At 41.3% G+C, this 20,151-nt stretch overlaps 2 protein-coding genes across 4 annotated transcripts; both read left to right on the top strand.

Annotated features, from left to right (window-relative positions):
• Window positions 1-278: 278 nt before the first annotated feature.
• Window positions 279-3,462, top strand: gltpa (glycolipid transfer protein a). Its single transcript, XM_084552334.1, has 6 exons — window positions 279-479; window positions 645-775; window positions 2,568-2,626; window positions 2,743-2,876; window positions 2,999-3,149; window positions 3,254-3,462. The coding sequence occupies exons 1-6, from the start codon at window positions 454-456 to the stop codon at window positions 3,434-3,436; spliced, it is 684 nt and encodes a 227-aa protein (XP_084408460.1). The 5' UTR covers window positions 279-453; the 3' UTR covers window positions 3,437-3,462.
• Window positions 3,463-4,841: 1,379 nt separating this feature from the next.
• On the top strand, window positions 4,842-17,522 carry trpv4 (transient receptor potential cation channel, subfamily V, member 4). 3 transcript variants are annotated; one of them, XM_084551034.1, is made up of 17 exons: window positions 4,842-6,041; window positions 7,207-7,282; window positions 7,862-8,319; window positions 8,856-9,031; window positions 9,741-9,893; window positions 10,687-10,827; window positions 12,161-12,459; window positions 12,567-12,746; window positions 12,862-13,023; window positions 13,639-13,731; window positions 13,853-13,926; window positions 14,289-14,454; window positions 14,549-14,615; window positions 14,822-15,126; window positions 15,474-15,601; window positions 15,692-15,813; window positions 15,943-17,522. In XM_084551034.1, exons 2-17 carry the CDS (start codon window positions 7,274-7,276, stop codon window positions 16,041-16,043), a joined length of 2,634 nt encoding a protein of 877 aa, XP_084407160.1. In that variant the 5' UTR covers window positions 4,842-6,041; window positions 7,207-7,273; the 3' UTR covers window positions 16,044-17,522. The 3 variants fall into 3 exon arrangements, with proteins under 3 accessions (XP_084407160.1, XP_084407159.1, XP_084407158.1); XM_084551033.1 differs by lacking the exons at window positions 4,842-6,041; window positions 7,207-7,282 and having other exon boundaries at window positions 7,742-8,319; window positions 12,865-13,023; XM_084551032.1 differs by lacking the exons at window positions 4,842-6,041; window positions 7,207-7,282 and having other exon boundaries at window positions 7,742-8,319.
• The last annotated feature ends 2,629 nt before the right edge of the window (window positions 17,523-20,151 follow it).

The following is a 20,151-nucleotide window of genomic DNA, read 5'->3' as shown; positions in this document are numbered from 1 at the left end:
AGTTTTATTTGTGTTTATTTTTCTTATAATACGTAATTAACTTAATTAATTATGATAATTAACCTATAAGATTGCATAGCTCTTTAAATAAACCTGCAGAAAACGTATTCAAACTAAATATAAATAATTATTATTTTTGTTGTTGTTGTTCTTATTGTTCTTATTTTTATTATTTGTAGCAGAAGTGATAGTAGTAGTAGTAGTACTAGTAGTAGTAGTAGTGGTAGTAGTAATGGCGATATGCAGCAAATCTCCATTAGTTGGCAGTAAAGCAGCATATGTGATTAAACGCAGAGGAAGACAGTGTCAGCTGATAGGTGCCGTTCTTGTGTTTGCTCCAGTCAATGATTTGCCCTGGATTTCAGCCTAAGTGGTGTTTGTCCGCCCTTTTACCCGACAGGTGGCGGTAGTCTGGGTATCACTAACAAGTCGATCACATGAGCTGACGGCTGGATGCTCCTCTGCGACCTGAGTTCAGTGTAGGTGACTACAATGTGCGTGTGTGTGGGTGTGTGTACGTGAGTGTGTGTATGTGAGAGAGAGAGAGAGAGAGAGAAAGAGAGAGAGAGCAGGTTCTCTGCTTGTGTCCTGGTGTCACTGTGGATCTGCAGTGGAGGGCTGACAACCTGTTGCTTTCCTTTCAGAGGTAAGGAGTGTGTCCAGACTAAAGAGATGGCTCTGCTAATGGAGCACCAGTTCAGACAGCTGCCGGCTGACAGACAGGTGGAAACAAGACCGTTTCTGGAGGCTGTGTCATACCTTCCACCATTCTTTGGTAAGTGATGTTTCCACAGTGCCACTCAGTAGCTGGAGACACTCCTGCACATGAAGTTAAATGTCTAAGATGTCAGTGACTGCAGAAGATTTTAACACACGTACTGCTTTTTAGGATTGAATTCTTAGAAGTTTACAGTATAGGTCAGATTGATGGCACTGACTAAGTGATATTAAGCATTTATAAATGATGTATTATTCATGTCTTTGTAAATTGGTGGAACAAGTGTGTGGGGTTTTATTTCAAAATTTGCCTCATGCAATGGACCATTTTTCCCACAATTGTAAAACCGTTACAGTTGTTAGAAAAACTAATTTATCGAGGGGAAACCTGTCATAAAGCTTCCATAAAGCTCAGCAAAACGACGTCGCTCTTTCCGAACGATAATCTTTTTTTTGGATCGTATTTCTCTTCATCAAGCTGTCCACAATCCTTTAGCATGCATAATTTAATCCACTGGCCCGGATTTTAAGTTGTGAAAATTGATTAGTACGGTGTTGAGTTCCCCTTGCCCATTCACCAGTGGCATGGTCCACCAGGGCATCTTTGTGCGACTTCATTCTGTATTAATATGCCAAAGTCCCTCTATTGAATTTGCCACGTGAAACCCTTGAGATGAACCAAGTCTGATGTCGATATTAAGCTCTTTCCTCCTTGTCACCATTGTTTTTCGTGACCTAGAAATGTCCGAGCCAACTTTCCTACAAGCCATTAACAATTTGAAACACATGTGTGAATGTCCATGAGTGTGCATTTTGAATTGTTTTGCCAATTAGATTTCTTCTAGACTGAGGGAATAGATTGACAGCCTCACTCTCCTGTTGGTTTTGTTACACCTTTCATAGGAATATTACTTTTTTGGGATATTTGAATTTAGAAAACTCCTCTCAAGACTCTGCACAACGTTGACCTTAGTGAAGGCATACATAATCTTAGTTTTTGTTTTATTAATAATTCTAGTTCAAAAATGTGCTTTACTGTACCTTCTCCCTTGAAGAGAGTAGGTTGAGGATGTCTCTGAAACAGGATATGTTGCCCTCAGTGTTGTGGCGATGCTTCACATTGGCACAATGGAGTGGACACGGGTAGTTTCCACTAACAGCTTGGGGACTGAAAGTTGTCTGTTAAACCACATACCTATGTCCCAAATAGACCCTTTTCACCACAGACATTTGCAGTTGACACAGGTGACTTTAAATTTGTTAGCAATGGTTTCAGTCACAATAAGTGTCCCTATAATAACACAGATCAAAACAGGCGTGGAACTTTCACAGAGGGCAGCAAAACACAGATTTCCAGCCTGCAGTCAAGTTACATATACACAGTGTTTAAAATCTGCACGGGCCATCAGTTATGGATGTCATTTAATGACTGCACAGTTTAATCAGTGTGAAAAATTCAGATGCTTTGTGAATCATTTTATGTATATACATATATATATAAAATGAACCAAGTCCCTTTAATTCAGGTGACGGCTCTAGAGCTTAATATAGGATTTGAAGTTTAACCGCAGATTTACAGATATTGAGATATAACTGTAATCATGATTCCAGACCTAGATTATATTTCAGTTGAAACTTAAACAGATTTCTTTAAATAATTTCTGGCAGTGACAAGTTAAACAATTTTAATATTAATTTTTATTTTTTTTATTTGTGGCTTTCAAGATACAACAGAATCCTACATATAGAGACCTGCATTTGCTTTTTAAGCCTCCGTGTTAGTTGGTAGAGGTTGGTGATCGTCACAAGAAGCGCTGAAGAATTATTTTTGTGTGAATATCCCTCCTCAGACTGCCTTGGATCCACCATTTTTGCTCCAATCAAAGCCGACATAACTGGTAACATCACAGTAAGTATGGTTATTCCTTCACGTTAGTCAACTCATCAACTTCCAATAATAATAATAATAATAATCGTCATCATCATCATGCTAATATATTTATATATATTTGTTTTATCCAATAGAAAATCAAGGCAGTTTATGATACCAACCCAGGACGATTCAAGACGCTCCAGCAGATTTTGGAGGTCGAGAAGGAAATGCACGGAGGAGAATGGCCCAAAGTTGGAGCAACCCTGGCGCTTATGTGGCTAAAGAGGTCTGATGAAGGTTATATTTTCACATTTAAAGACTACTGCATTGTAGTGTAAAGTTTGTGCTCATTCAGTTTGAGAAAGGTCTCCATTTCATAAACACTTTGCATGTCTTCTTCTTTAACAGGGGTCTAAGATTTATCCAAGTGTTCCTTCAGAGCCTGGTGGACGGTGAGAAGGATGACAGCAACCCAAACCTCATTCGGGTCAATGTCACCAAAGCCTATGAATTAGCCCTAAAAAAGTATCATGGCTGGTTTGTGCAACAGCTCTTCAAGGTGAGTTCGGAGCTGCCGGGTGTGTTTGTTGACAGAAACTATTGATGTTGTCTGTTAATTTTATCAAATGTAGGGTTGATGTAAATTTGAATGTTCTCTTTCAGGCAGCTCTTTATGCTGCTCCGTACAAGTCAGATTTCCTGAAGGCCCTCTCCAAAGGTCGGGAGGTCAAGGAGGAGGAAGTCCTGGAAAAAATACGGAAATTCCTTGTCAACTTCACCGCCACCGTTGATGCTATTTATGACATATATAATAAGATGAACGCTGACCTCGACTACACAGTGTGACTGCTGGACGACCCTCTTTCCTTCAGTAAGCCACTTAGTTTACAAAGTCATTTAGATTGCGCAGTCAGCAGTTGCGCAGTCTGCACCTTCGTTCCCTGCAGGCCATCCCACGGCTTACCGTGGGAGTCCATTTATAACACTCTGCTGTTACACATCAAATATATTATTATATTCATCTGTGTGCCTGCTCTGGCTTCCTCAGTTTGCTTTTCTCCTCACTTTTGGGGCAAGATTTCCAAAGCGGCTGCAGATTCTTTGCGCTCCATTTGAAAAGCCATGTCTCTTTATAGAAAAAAACAAACAAACACATGTTTAAATTTAAAGTTTTGCCAGTACTCTCAAAAATGTGCGAAAATAATATTGAGAAGCAAAGTGCAACTTTAACTGGCAACAAGTCCGTCCTGCTGTTTGTGCACAGTGTTCCACATCACAAGCTAAGAAAGAGGGCATGTGTGTTGATTTGTTAATTAGTTTATTTTCCTGTTATAATGGCTCTATGTAGTAACTATATAGATCATATAGGGTTGTGGTTAATTCACAATCATTCAAAATTCAAAACACATTACAAATATATCACAGAAGAAGGCATTGTTTTATCTTATCCAACAATTGCTGTATTCTGTAGCCATCCATAATATCTGTGGATTTGATTGGCATTAATTTTAGTTTTAATTTTAATCATAAATTACACTGTATTACAGGTAGTTAATTATTACCTACACTACAAGTTATACAAAGCATAGTTGGTTTAACCAGGATCATGACTCACAGGATTTCTTTCATCACCTGCTGTATAGTTTTGTTTGTGGAACTTTTTTTTAAATGATTAAAAATGTGAATGTCCTCTAATACTGCACACCTCTTTGTGCCTTAAGCTGGAGGTACCACTAATTTAAGTGGCCGTATCACCCTTTCCTGCCTTAAATTCTTATATTTCAATTTTTATACATGTCTCCTTGTGTGAAGCAGGCAGGCAAAGAACTAGTGTTGAGTCATACTGAAGGTCTGATCTGCCCACGACATACCTATCTGCAGGGCAGGACGTCCACATCTGTGCTGTCTTTCCAAAGTATTGCTACACCAAGTGTTTGTCAGTCCACTCGGCTCTCAGGTGCTTACATAATAATAACAATAAATGTGAATTCTTACTATGTGGAAAAGTTTTTGACGACTCTAGATGAGATTAGATTGCATCCTGTGTCTTCTGGCATTTTGTTGCAGTGTTGTGTACAGTGCAAAATAACACATCTTTTATTTTCAATGAATGTAGTAAAGATATTAATAAAAATGCGTTGAGCGGTTAAATTCTTCTCTTCCAGAATCTGTGTCTTCATTTACATACTGTTCACGTCTAAATGGTTTTCTCACATGTTTCCAACAATACAGAAGTAAATGAACAATATTGAGGAACTATGAGTATTCTCATGTCCTTTTCTGAATTTCTGGCCCACTACAGTTTTTTTGTTACTTAAATGAAATAATATGGTGGTCTCACCTGATTTATTGTCCTAGACGAAAGAAAATTACTATATCAAATGGTTATAATCATCGTCTCTGTGACCACCTGTGCCATTAAAGTGCCGCTTCAGTAACAGTAATTACAGTCAGTGGCTCATTCAGCTGTCTATTGAGTACTTTAACTGTTGATTCCTTTATGCTCCTTCTTGCATAAAGTTATAAATGCAGACTTGGAACTGAAAATGTTTAGATATTTCATCTTTTACAGCTATACTCAGCTTAATACTTACGTTTATTTACACTTTTTAAACCTCAGTGATATAAAGTTGACATTTTACCTAGAAATAGCTATAGATAAACACAAATATATTAACTTATTCCCTGATTTGGTCACTGTTAGAACATGGGTTCTCGTTTTTATTATGACTGTCTGGTTCTGTATGTTTCACTTTGTTTCCGTTTGACACACCTTCCTTTCAGAAATGTAACTCCATTAAAAGGATTTTGAATATTTGAGAGGTGGGTTAATATTTGTTAAACTGTTGATGTAAAAGGAGGTCATGTTCGTTCAGCAGTGCACTCACCTATAAAGGACACAACGAACAGAAAACAATGCCAAGAAACTACCAAGAATCTTTAAAGTCAGTATAGACGAGACTTTTTTGTGAAACATCTCCGTGTACCTAAACTTTCCCCTAGTAATGTAGAGGCCAGTCTGTCTTGTGGTGACATGTAAACTGTACTTACTCGTTTTTTTAATTCCAGGAATAAGCCACAGTCTTCAGAGAACAGTCTTCAGAGAACACCTGGTTGAATGGATCTCTATTGCAGAGTTTTTGGAGCCGGCCCCTAGTGGTCATAAGTGGTACTGCGCCCCATACTTCCGCGTTGACTCCAACTTTGAGGCAAGGTAGTGGGCCACTTTGTCCCACCCAAAATCTGTGAAGGCATCCGTTGTTCTGCCGGCGTTAGGCGAAGCGGTGTAGTCTAGTTAAAGCCCTTTCACCTGGGTGGAGTCACACTAACGCTGAAGAAACGACCAAAGAGCACTCATCAGGAGAAAGTTTAAGTTTCAAACCATGGAGTAAAGCTGCCGATGATAGTGATTTCTAAGAAAAATAGAGACAGGATCATCTTTCAGGACAAGGTATGTGACGCCTTTTCTTACTTTATTTCTCTTTTGCAATGAATGAGAGAAACTCCTAAACTTCTTAAAGTGAAGAAACATGTCTGTAATATCTTTATCATAGCTTTAACGCTTTAAAAAAAACATACATGTTATTCTATCCTTCATTTTTCTTTTTCTTTTGATTTTGTGTCAACGTAAAATAGTTATTTTTGTATTTCTTCGTATTTTTATTTTCATTTTTACCATTAATGCCCATCACTTTAATTATTATTTATTTATTATTCATCTTTTTTTCCTTTTACTACTTTTTTTTCTGCCGCACTTACTCCCAGCAGCCATTTGGCTCCAGTCAGGGCTTCCAGCTTCTCTTGCTCTGGATAATGTCACATCAGCCATGGCAGAGCAGGAAGTCCCCCATCTCTGAGAGGACATTAGAGTCACTCACAGTGAGAAACTTTTTCATAAGTAGATTGCCACTTCCTGACCCAGTAAGTGGATAATATGTGGGCCTCGGGCCTACTTGATATTTTATGATCATATTCTATCAGTCTGGCATGTTTAATAGCCGGTGGATTCTCTCTGCCCTCGGACACCTCTACTAAATAATGTAATGCTTTGGTCCTAGTCTATTATAATAGTTTGTCAAGGGCAGCCTGTCTTTGTTCCTCCGATTTTTCACTATGAAAAACTCACTGAAGTGTAAAGGCATGATAATCCTGTATGTCAACCAGGGTTGTGAGTCATTCCTACCCCTCAGTTGGACCCCGGCACCCGTGTTTCTTTTGCTCCTTTGCACCACAGTCCCGCTTAGATAGTTGGTCACACACACAGGAAAGCCCATAGCTTGAAAGGAAGTTCATGTTTCTTGTGAGATAAGTTGCAGTAAAGTGTATGTTTCTGAGCGTAGAGAAGCAGTGTGACAGAGAACATATCTGTAGAGTTAAATTGTCTCTTTAATGTGTTAAACAGACAGGTAGTGTGATTCTGCCTGTTATAGAAAGCATGCCCCTCTGGCCAATAAGAGTCCAGACTCACTTTGGTTTCGGCACCAATCTGTTGTTCATTTTTCCATAGAGCCCATCCTTAAATTGCACAATTTTTGTCACTTAGGACATCCTGCTTTCTTTCTCTTTTGGCTTTCTTCACCCTTTCACGTGCTGATTTGCTGATTTGTATTCCACAGAGCACCCACATGCTTTATCTCCAGTTTCCCCTGAAGAGGAATTTTGCACATCACTGTGACAAAAGGGATGAATGAGGTACAGAGCGCTTAAATGTTTAACGTATTCTTTAAAATGCAGTTTAAACTGGAGTCACTTTGTTGTCTTAAAACACAATTTCACACAGATAATACTGAATGTGGCTGCTTTCAAGCCTGCCATCAGAATAAACTGATTACGAGACGAGATGCAACATGATCTTAGCTGAACAATTTTCTTGGACTCATGCTGTCATTTTGAAAATCTTATTTAAAATCATTCTAACTGCATATTACTATCCTGAGTTTCCTGTTCATAAAGATGGAAGCTGACTTCTTCCAGGCTCATCTCATGTCTCTCATTTGTATATTGTCCTTCCTCATGGGACCTGGAAACTGATCACGCCCACTATAACTAAGGATATCTCTGCTTGTATATGAATATGAAGATTGAAATGAATAAGAATTACCTTTTCAAATAAAAACATAATAAGATGTCTTACGCCAGCAGCTTGAGTTGTGAAAAGATTTGTATTTCATGCTATTATAAGTTTAAGGCATTTTTTTCTATTTAAACAAGACTTCTCTTCTAAAATGCATGCAGCACAGTCAGAATATTTTATTGTGGTTTTTATTTCAGGGCCGTTCCGCTCTCTTCAGAAGGTGCCACCAAGCCTTGTCCAAGGCCGACACCCTCGGCTCTGTCTCTGCCAGAGCTCCTCCGTCTGTGGACTCGGGAAATGGTGTGGCTGATGTGGCCACGCCATTGCAGTCTGATGCGGCCTTCCCTCTGTCTGAGCTATCGCACCTGTTCGAGAGCGAGGATGGCTCCCCGTCCACTCAGGACACGAGTCAGGACTCGGCCCTGGAGCAGGTTCAGCCCGGGCAGCCTGCGGACAGCAGACAGAACCTGCGGATGAAGTTCCAGGGTGCTTTCAAGAAGGGCATTTCCACGCCAATGGACTTACTGGAATCTACCATATACGAGTCAAATGTGGTTCCAGGTTCCAAGAAAGCACCCATGGACTCTCTCTTTGACTATGATACCTACAGAAACACGAGCAACCAGAAGAGACGTAGAAAGAAGCTCCCAAGAGGGTGAGAATGGCCTCACTGTCTCTGAACTACAACACCTGTGTGTTTCCAGGATGTGTTAATTGTGTGTTCCTTTTCACGTCTCAGTTCAGGGGCTCACCTTACTGTCTTTTTTTCCATGGATAAAAGGGCAGGTTTGGAAAAATGTAGTGAAAAAAAAACAAAAACCTCCTACAACTGCCACTCTGTACACAGAGGTTGGCCACATGAAGAGGTACACACACACATACTGTGGGCGAAGTAGTCTCTCATTCAGCCCATTCCCTGTCCTAACAGAGAGCATGTTGTTGGTTCCTCTGTAGCCGTTGAGGTAATATTTAGGCTGCTGCCTGTTCCTGGCTGCCCTACCTGTCCCAAACACACAGAGCTCCATTTATATGAGAACTGTGGGTGATTCCTTAAAAGATGCTTTGTTCTTCAAACACCCTTTGAAAAATGAAAACATTAAAACAGATTCAACATGATTTCCCCTTAAATCCTCTTCCAGTGCAAGTTCAATGTGTGACATAACGTTGAGTCGTGTTTCTGTGTTGTCGTAGCAAAGCGGAGGTGTCTTGTGATGATGGCCAAAGCTCTGACCCGCCAAAAGTGATGAAAATATTCAACCGCTCTCTGCTCTTTGAGTGTGTGTCACGTGGAGATCCTGAATCCCTCGAGGGCCTGTTGGAGTATCTGCAAAGTCAGGAAAAGAGGTTAACTGACGAGGAGTTCAGAGGTAAGACAGAAAAGGGTTTAAGATGCAGAGAATCTAGACTTCCCACTTTTATATAGAGTCTCACCCTGACATCATGAAACCGCCTGTGCTCTAAACCAGACACTCCTTATCCTGTGGTTACTTTACCTTTGACCTTTTTCACCCCCCTGCCCCCTTTTCTCTCGTCTGTTTTTCGCTGCGGATGTGAGATGGAAAAGGTGGGGTGATGTGACTCTTTGTCCCACTCGTAGGCAAGCCCAGGGAAAGCTTCCTGTGTGTGTCTCAGAAGTTTTTTCAACTGTATGACAAGGAGCAGAGAGAAATCACAGCAAACTGCCGACTCTGAGAGAGTTAAGAAGGACGTTTTTTTTAACAGAGAGGCTAATAATAGTGAAGAGCTCGTTTGACCCCTGTTTTTAACAGTTTGTTACTACGAAGCTCAGATACTTGTTTGCATGCGTCAATTCCCAAAACTATATTCTGTCATAGTGTACTCATTCACAGTACATTAAGAGGAACAACAGGAAGTAATTTTACGTCACAGTAACCCCCAGCCAAGGTAGTCCAAGGGATACTTATGAAAGTGCCAGGGATATCGAGAAGTGATATATCACTTCACGATGACCTCAGTGTTTAGACTGGTTTGACACTAATATAGGACTAAACAAAGAAAAACTAAACTGTCCAGACTCAAAACATCTTTTGTTTTTTCACTTTTTTTTCCTCGAAGAACCATCCACCGGTAAGACGTGTCTGCCTAAAGCTCTGCTGAACCTTTACGGTGGCCAGAATGACACCATCCCACTGCTGGTGGACATCGCAGAGAAGACCGGAAACCTCAGAGAGTTCATCAATACACCCTTCAGGGATTTCTACTACAGAGGTATGAAGATAACCCAGTAATGACAAAGTGCAGGTAAAAAAAAAAAAACTCAAAGAAGCAAGGTTCTTGAATTATGCAGTTTTATACAGCACTGTTGCCACATTATCCTCCACTGGGTAGAGGATGGCAGAGACAGTGTTCTGTTGAGCATTACAGTATATTAACAAGGCAAAGGGTGAGGCCCAGTTACGGAGAAAAGGAATGTATATACAGCATGTATGTGTGTTTACAGTGACAATTTACAACCCAGTGAATGAGAACAGCCAGGCCTCATTTATTTAGGTTTCATCCCTTACTTTATTAGCTGTGAGATTGTAGAAAGCGTTTTCCACCTTGTAACACCTTTTATACAAAGTGTGACGATACTGTCTGCCATTAACTCATGTTTACCTATTTACCTAACCTCTGAGAGCTTTTTTTAGACCTTGGACTTTTTTACGTGACGACGTAAAATGTTTAAGGACGCAGTTTTTATGGGTTTGAGCCTGTAGACACACTGGTGCATGAACGCAGCCTTGAATAACTTTTAGTGTTTTTGTTTTAACCTTCGTTCTCAAGCTCATAAATCATCATGATTTATATATAATATCTGCAGGAGCTGACAGTGCTTCTCTTGTGTAACTGTTCTTTTTTTTTTATTTCACAATGCCTGTCAACATAATCAACTCCATGCACCTAGATTTGCTAATTCCTTCTTGAGCAATACATTCTTTCTGCCGATATGTTTTCAATTCAGGCAGAAATACCTTCAATAGTGACAATGCTTCTGTGTTGGGTTGTGTTGCGTTATCAGGCCAGACTGCGCTCCACATTGCCATCGAACGCCGCTGTAAGCAGTACGTGGAGCTGCTGGTGGAGCAGGGGGCCGACGTTCATGCCCAGGCGAGGGGGCGCTTCTTCCAGCCCAGAGATGAGGGAGGCTACTTCTATTTCGGTAATGACCTTTGTCAGAACACAAACTCCTGTCCTGGAAAAGCTGTAGCTGCATTTTGTGCCTCATATGTTAGAAATGATGTAATGGGTCTGAGGTTTTTATGACTTCGCTGGTCATAGTTTCAATTTCCACTCTTCTTTTTAAAAAACACAGAAATTACCCCCGTGTTTAGTAATGTCCTTAACAGCGGCCGCACAGAGCAAATAATTAAAACGTGGCACATTTCTCTGGCAAATAAACCTCTGCTGCCATGGAAAAAAAGAAGTGGCATTAGACCCCACCCTTTTACTTTTTTTTTTTTTTTTTTACATGGCAAGTTTTGGCAGGACTAATACAGTTCGGATACTACTGCGGTCTGATGGTGAACTCCACCTTAAAGGCAAATGTTTTTTGAAGTATCGTACGAGAAGTCGTCATCGGCAGTGCTCCAAAAACACGAGAAAACGCGAGCATTATGTTATGTATGTTCAAGAAGTGCGTCCAGTGAAAGGTGTCTGTGTTCTGCAGTTTAGAAAAGCAAACATCCTCCGGCTGTAATGCAAGGAGAAATAAACTCAACACTGCCCTCTGCTGGCGTCTGTTCAGATCTCACCTCAGCTGTCACCTTAATGAACCCAGAAAAGTCTAAACATCTATTTATTTATGTCTCATTTGAATCTTTTGATGATGCGTTTAGCATATAATTGATTTAAATATTACTCCTAAAATGTCTAAAAGGTAGATTTGGACAGCTGTTGGCTTTGTTTTATTATTTTTTTCCAACTGAACCCAAATTTAAGAATCGTCTGTTTGATTACAATCAAGTGTCATCTTCTTTACTCATCGCAGAGGAGATGATTTCTATTTGCACTTAGCATGGTTGTCATTCCCAAATCCCAGCGTGTCCGGGCACAGTGTGAGTAATTTGCCGCGGAGCTTTGCGGTGAGGTGAACAGGAACCTGGCAGGGCTGATGGCTAATGGGATTTAGACTCACGTTAACACTCTGCATGCACCCGTGCAAATCCATGAAGAGGAGCGTTTCTATGCGAGGTGACAAAGTAATCTGTCACCCATGGCAACGGCTCATTTTCAGCAGCTGCTTTTGGCACTCTGGCCCCATCGCGCCCCTCCCTCAAACAACTGCTAATTGTGATGCTTTCATAGCAGGGATTTAAGTCAGATCTTTGAGCCATGTTTAGTATGCTTTGTGAAAACATACAGACGCCAGCTACAGTTCTTAATTAACCCTCCTGTTGATTTGCTTATTTTTAATCTGAAATGCAGTTATCCTAATCTCCTGCGATTTCAGAATAAAGCGAGCCCCCTCTCTCTCTCCTTCTGTGTTTGCTCAGGTGAGCTGCCTCTCTCGCTGGCTGCATGCACTAACCAGCCCGACATAGTGCACTACCTGACTGAGAATCCGCACAAGAAGGCCGACCTGCGACGCCAGGATTCGCGTGGAAACACTGTGCTGCACGCGCTGGTGCACATTGCAGACAACACCAAGGACAACACCCGTTTCCTCACAAAGATGTACGACCTGCTGCTAATCAAGAGTGCCAGGCTTTACCCAGACTGCAGCCTGGAGACAGTGCTCAACAACGATGGCATGTCGCCTCTCATGATGGCTGCCAAACTGGGCAAGATAGGGGTAGATACATTTGCAATTAAAATTACCTAATCATCATAGTTCTTTACTTGAATATTGTAAAGTCCACAATCAGAGATCAGGAGGTTAGCTTCTCCATGTACCTCCAGGTTTTTCAGCACATCATCCGACGTGAGATCAAAGACGAGGAAGCTCGTCACCTGTCACGTAAGTTTAAGGACTGGGCTTACGGACCGGTGTATTCTTCCCTGTATGATCTGTCTTCTCTGGATACGTGTGGAGAAGAACCATCAGTGCTGGAGATCCTTGTCTACAACAGTCGCAATGAGGTGAATAAACTTCATTTGTCTCTGCAATGTCGTTTCTCTGTCAAAAAGAAAACAAAAAAAATGTCTAAAATGTATATGTGTGTGCAAAGATCAGGATTTCTTGATGCTGTTTTAGCAGAACCGCCATGAGATGCTGGCGGTGGAGCCCATCAATGAGCTGCTGAGGGCCAAATGGCAGAAGTTTGCTGCTGTCTCTTTTTACATCAGCGTGGTTTCCTACCTCATCACCATGATCATCTTCACCGTCGTGGCTTATTACCATCCGACACAGGGAACGGTGGGTGAAGTTTCAAGACACCACATTAATGTGACAGGGCAGGGGTGGCCGTACGATTTGTACCGGTTTAGCACCAGGACACCATTTACTTTACTTTGCATTAAAATAACATGTACATTATTTGAAACCGTTGTTTTGAAACTGCTTCCTTGCCCTGCTTCCTTGATGAGAAGATTGATGCCACTCTCACATGTGCGTATGCTAAATTTGAAGCTACAGGCAGCTGCCAGTTATTTTTGATTAGCATAAAGATTTGCAGGTGAAAACAGCAAAAAAATTAAATATTCACCTCCACATTTTTTTTTCTCAGTAACACTTGTGTATGCAAAGTGTGACAAATTGTGTTTTTAAAAAGGATTTTATGCTAAGATCCAGCTGCTGGCTCGATCTTTATTCTGATGGATTTTAGATCGATAGCAATCTCATCACCTAACCCTCGGCAAGACGGTCAATATATGTAGGTCCCAAAATATCCAGCCAAACCGTATAGTCCCTTAAGAGTATCAACTTTCTGTCTTATGAGTGATTTCCATATGCTGTGTGCTTTGTGTATCTGTTGATTTATTACCTAGTGAAATGAATGTCATCAATATGTCTTGTCCTTCTTCCTCCTAGCCACCGTACCCGTACACCACATCCTCTGACTACTGGCGGATGGCAGGAGAGATCGTCACGTTGGCATCAGGAATCTTCTTCTTCCTCACAAATGTAAGTCATCACGCTCTCACTCCTTGTTATAGTTTGAACAGAACAAAGCTGCCTTCGCCCAGTCTCCTGTAAAAACACAGTGTTGTTGTCACTGTGGAAATGTTTCCCCTGTTCTTTGCAGATTAAGGATCTCTTCCTGAAAAAGTGCCCCGGGGTGAAGTCTTTATTTATTGATGGATCCTTTCAGCTGCTGTAGTAAGTCTCCATCCTCCGTCCTTGCAGCCCCTCACCCTCACCTCTGCTTCATCCCTTACCGACTTTTACCCGAGGCAAATTTTTGCATCCTCTTAACTGAGTCATCTAATTATTTTGTCAGCCTCCTCTCTGGCATGTTTTATAGCTTCAATCCTTAATTAAACCCATGATCCAAACAAAGATCAGAGGATGTCTGGCACTCCTCTGAACCATGTTGATTTAAATCATTAGCAGTGATGTCCACATGCTTTAAAAATGCCAAATGCCAGCGATCTCATCTTCCCGTCCTCATTTATCACTTCTGTGTCACAAGCTTTAGCAATGCAACTGAATCACTGACTTAGTTGTTCTCTCCTCTTTAGTTTCATCTACTCTGTACTGATTGTAGTCACAGCTGCCCTCTACCTGTCTGGCATTAAGGCCTATGTCTCTGTGATGGTGTTTGCACTCGTCCTGGGCTGGATGAACACACTGTACTTCACACGAGGCCTGAAGCTCACCGGTACCTACAGCATCATGATACAGAAGGTTAGAAAATGAAAATGGAGAGACAATCAAAGCAATCAGTGAACTCAAATGTGCTGGTACATCATATCTTTTTTTTTTGGTTTTTGTTTCTCAGATTCTTTTCAAAGACCTTTTCAGATTTCTGCTGGTGTATGTCCTCTTCATGATTGGATACGCATCAGGTAGGCTAAAAGGATGTTTATTCTCGTCTACCTGCCTGGCCCCAAACATTAAATTGAAAACTGACTCCATTCAGCCTTTATGCTAAGACAACCTTGTACTGCCCGTAGCCGCATATTCAATAAACAAGAAATTAAATTAGTGTCTCAAATTGATCTATTCCTAAAAGTGCTCACATAACCCAGCCTCCTGTGTTTCCACCCCGCAGCCTTGGTGTCCCTGCTGACAGTGTGCCCTCCCCCGGGCTCAGAGTGCGAAGGGGGCTGCCCCACTTACCCCAACTGCAGGGACCCGGACACTTTTAGTACTTTCCTGCTGGACCTTTTCAAGCTGACCATTGGGATGGGAGAACTGGACATGATCCACAGTGCACAGTATCCGGCAGTGTTTCTCATCCTCTTAGTTACTTACATCATTCTCACCTTTGTGCTGCTGCTCAACATGTTGATCGCCCTGATGGGGGAGACGGTGGGGCAGGTGTCCAAGGAGAGCAAGAAGATCTGGAAACTTCAGGTGAACTGGTGGTCTGCGGTCGCTAGTGACAAAAGAGCCTCCGTGTAGTTTTAAACATCAGCATTTAGCCTGATTTAATGCTAACGGTTTGATTCAGACTAAAAAGAAGAGGCGTTCTAGCATCTCTGTGAGGGTGCACTGCATAAACTAACCTCGCTATGCTAACATTTGCCATTAGTCTCATGTCATTTGCTGTTTTTATTGAAATGTCATTCCTTTTAACTGGTGACAAACAAAACAGAACTGCAGGCTGATCGATCAGAGGAAAAGTGAAGAGATTACCAAAGACTTGACACTGGAAATCTGTTTCAGTTCATTTCTGCTGCTTATCTAATGTATACTTACAGTGGGCCACAACCATCTTGGATATCGAGCGCTCGTTCCCAGTCTGCCTTCGCAAGTCTTTTCGAGCTGGGGAGATGGTGACCGTGGGGAAGAACTGCGATGGCACACCAGATCGACGCTGGTGTTTCAGGTACTTTGCATAAGTCACAGTCACTGCCATTCAACGGCGCCAATGACACTTCAAAGAACTGTCTGTCCTAATGGTGCCTTGTTAAATCAGGGTGGATGAGGTTAACTGGTGTCACTGGAACCAAAACCTGGCGATAATCAGCGAGGATCCAGGCAAGAGTGAGACGAGCCAAGCCAACGGGTTGCAGCAAAGCGTCAGAGCCTTGAGGAGAGGTGCGATTCTCACCGCGCTCTCATGATTAAATGCATAGATAAATACAATATATATTCATGTGGACCACACTTTCATTTATTCATGCAGACAAAAGAAATTCCTTTTTTTTCCCCTCTCATGCTCCTCAGATCGCTGGTCGACGGTGGTCCCGCGGGCGGTGGAGTTAAGCAAGGGTTCTCGGCCTCATGATCTGGTGGTAGAGATGGAGCCGCTGACGTCCAGGCACTGACGCCTGCAGAGGACTGTACGTGTCTTCAAAAGACAACAGAAAGCTATCTGCATCAGTGAGATCACTCTGAAGGGGAACATTTGGCCAATAAGAGTTCTCATTTGCACATAGTTACTCGTATGAAAACGCTAAATACTGTTGAAATGGACCAGAGTAAACATGACAACTAAACGGCATTAATTACACGATGGGTTGTAATTTGTTGATTTGTTTTGTACTTGTCACACAAGAATAGAAAACCTATTATAAAACGTACTGTAAATCTGCAATCCAGACATCACTCAGGGAAGAGAGTCATCGTATTTCATCCTTTCCAGAGTCATTATGTTGTTGCAAAAAGCAGAATCGTAATAGTTTAGCATTTGCGTAATTACTGTATTATTAGCAGTGTAAACAAAAGCTTATATTAGGAATCCACAGATATCATCTCAATGGGAGATATATTTTGCATATTCCTATAAATATTTATAGATTTATAGAGTAGAAATCAGATCTTATTTGCTTGCTTTACATTTTATGAGGTATATATGATGTGTTCATAAAGATTATAGTCTACGTGCTGATTTGAATGTTTATTTTTCAGGCGGCAGGGCTCCTGCGTATAGAAAAAGGCTTTATCTACTTTATATATTTTCCATATTATATTAATTAGTGTCAAAACTTTGAAGGTGTCAGGCTTGGACTGCAAGCTCAGCTTCCATTTGAACCGAAACAATGCACAATGCCAGTTCTCTGATGTGTGCATTATTATGTGAACACAAAGACATTATTCTGAACAAGATGGGCATGATGAGCAGGTTATAGTTGTCAAGCAAATATGCAAATGCGAGACAATAGCCTTCCGTGTTATGGTTTGTCTTTGAATTTGCAGAGTTATTGTTCCTTTGCAGCTGGGCTATTTGCATAATCAACTCTCAGTCCTTGCCATTATGCACTTCCCTCTATTTGCTGCAGTGTTTTCATTGCAATTGGCCCCTTGCCCTATACAGCATTTTTTTTTTTTTTTATGTGCATCTACTGCATGTGTTTGTGTCATTGTGCTACACAACAGACTTCGATTAGGAGGAGATAGAGCGTACAATTCATTTTCGCTATTCCATTACAGTTGAAGGTCACAGGTCATTGTTCACTTTGTTTACATTCCTGATATGTGTCTATGCATTTTTATATTGTTTGTACATTGCTGCACAGAACAGTAAACACTGTATTTGATAAACAATGCCGTTGTCCGTCTTTCAATTCTTGCACTGGAGTGAACCCAAAACAGAAGAAAATAAAAAGTCAGTTTTCAATGATTTATAAATCATTTTTAAGATCTCAAACCTTAATGACCCACAAGAATGTGTGATGGCAGAAATAATAAAATGTGTTCGGGGTTTTGCTGAAAATAGCAACCTCTTTTATTCTTTCATTATATTTTGTTTGCCTTTGTGTGTTAAGATGAGCTATGTCTAATGTTTTCTGTTAGTGTTTTAAGAAGAGATGGTGACTAACCTTTAAATCTATACATTGTATAAATATTTTTATTATTTTTTATTATTTTTTTTTTGGTATAAATCTTCCATGGATGTTACTTCCTTACAAAATCTACATTCACCTTCGAAAATGAATCCTAATTTTCAAAAACTGACATAAAGCAGTAACCCTGAGTTCACAGGTCTCCCATATCTTCCTCATGTGTAGTATCGTCTCTGGCCTGCTGGTGGCAGCAGAGGTCTAAACTCCTCTATGTGTTGCACGTAGACATCCCGTTGAGGTAGATAAGTGTGTCTCCTGCTGTTCCTCCAGGGCACAAATGCTGTATATTTCTTAATCTCAAATGTAAATATTAAATTGTTAACTGTTATTAGTACAAAAGGTTAAAGTAGAAGAAGAATACAAACCACCTATGAAATATATTTTAGTGAACCTCAGGTCTTATTGACCCCTCTGCAACACCTGGCTGGTAATTATGGGCTTTGGCCACCCTAATGAAACCACAAGCTGGGAACTATTTATGCACCGGTTCATTGCTTTTCACCTTTCATCATTATGCCTCACCCTTCCTTTCCTCTTTAAAATGTTGCCGTAGTGATTTTCACTCCTGATAACTAGGGCCTCACAGCTCACCTCCCATCCTCCTCCCTCCTTCCCTCCCTCCCTCCCTCCCTCTCTCTCCTCTCTCTCCAAGGCCAGCAGCGCTGAAGGACACAGGGAATCTCTCGCCACCTCGGAGAAGAGGCTAATCCTCTTTGCCCCAACTTTAACTGGGCCACTAATCCTCCAGGTTTATCTAAGCAGTGAGCACCTAGCGCTGCTGACAACTTGGCCTGCCCTCCTCCCTGCAGCCTGTTAAGTAGGGCAGGGCTCGGTCCTGCAAGTGTCACTGTCAGCAACTCTGGAACCACACACTTGCACAGGAAGTGTGAGCTGTTAACAAAATGGCTCACTTGCTTGCAGCATGTGTGCTCTCGCTGCCACAAAATGTGTCTCAACAAACCAAACGACAGCCAAACAGGATCATGTTGTAACGGCCCTCATTTAGTAACTGCACATAAGGGAAAGTTGACAGTCTAAGCCAGGAGGTCTTAAGTAAACTAACTAGCTTAGATATTGGCAGTACAAATTGTTCAGCTATTGTCCAGCCAGTTGAGCTTTAAGGTGTTTAGGCAGATGAGTCTCAAGCGGATACTGACCTGGACTTGGGCCAGCTCATTCTTTATTCACTAAACAACACTTCAGACTGTCTGATGGCTTCAACTACAACATTCATTGTCTGCATGAGGTACAGCAGGCTGACACTCACAATCATTGCTTCAACTTCCATTGCAAAAGAGATGGATAAATCATTGCTGAATGAACCTCTGCATGGAAAGATAAAGCCAGGCTCAGACATTAAAAGAAAACTCCTGGAGCGCTTTTTCCTACTGTCTGTGCTAATTCTCTTCTTTTAAATAATTCCTTGACATTCCTTCCATGATCCTCAGTGAAATATGTCACCAAGGTGTGGTATTTCTAAATGGAATGAGCAATCACTGGAAGCACTGGGAGATGAGGAGCCACAGACATATTGGTTAGGTGGAGTGTGAGATGACCTTTCAGTTCATCTAAGATGAAACGAGGCTGCTGAACCCGAAATGATTCAGAGTGTCTAAACTGACAGGCGAGGGCACGGCCGTGGCAGAGTTTCAGCCTGCTGCCCGGCCTCCGTAGGCATCTCTCATGATTTATTGTGAAATTGCCAGGGACTCAATGTGGCGTGCAGGTGAATGAGTTTTGCTAATAAGAGAAGCATTTCTGCTCCACAGAGCTCTTTTTCTGTCTGAGCGAGCGTGTATGAAATCAGTGTGCAGCCTCCCAGTACCACACGCTCTGGTGGAGGCGGCTGGCTCATCAGTCTACGGCTTATCTGATGTTTTAGGTGGGTGGAGAGGTTGGGAGTGACGAGAGAAGGGAGAAGAAGAGTGTCAATATTGAGTTCTCGAAGGTTTATATTTTGTTAAATATTTAGACTGGCTGTAGATCTGGTTTATGTTTTAAACGGTTATTTGACACATCTGCTGTTTCCATTATAGCGTGAGTTCCCTGCGAAGGAGGAGGCTTTGTCTTGGTGGCTTAGATAAATTGCGCGTAAAGTGACTTAGCTTGCCTTCGCCTCTGCTTAAGAGCAATATCTCTAAACCATCATCCTGGAAAATGTCAATCATTCCTGCTTTTCTAAAATTCGACAGCACCGTTTTTTTTTTTTTCTTTGTTTGTTCGCCCGATGAGAGGTTGTTTCCAGTGACAGCACAAAGAGAAAAAAAAACACATGCTTCATAAAGTCTAAGAACTGAACTACTGTAAAGGTGAGAAAGGTCAAGTGAACAACAGGATTGTAGAGGCCAGCATATGGCGGTGAGGTGCAAAGTGACTCCTAAGTCTAATATGCTTATCTTCATGACAGGAAGGTCTAGTATAGGTTCTTAAAATTTGTTTAAGAAGATTTTTTTCTTCTTCTTTTTTTACACAAAGATAAAGAGAGAAAAAAAAAGAAACAAAGAGATCAGACGAGGGGACGAGAATAGCAACTGGACAGGCATAGAAGTCATCTGCTTTATTTATTTATGTCAAACAATAATACAGAAGA

The sequence above is a fragment of the Chelon labrosus genome (assembly GCF_963514085.1).
Source record: "Chelon labrosus genome assembly, chromosome: 9".
Taxonomy (NCBI): domain Eukaryota; kingdom Metazoa; phylum Chordata; class Actinopteri; order Mugiliformes; family Mugilidae; genus Chelon; species Chelon labrosus.
Note: the sequence above shows the minus strand (reverse complement) of the source record. Positions and strands in the feature narration are given on the sequence as shown.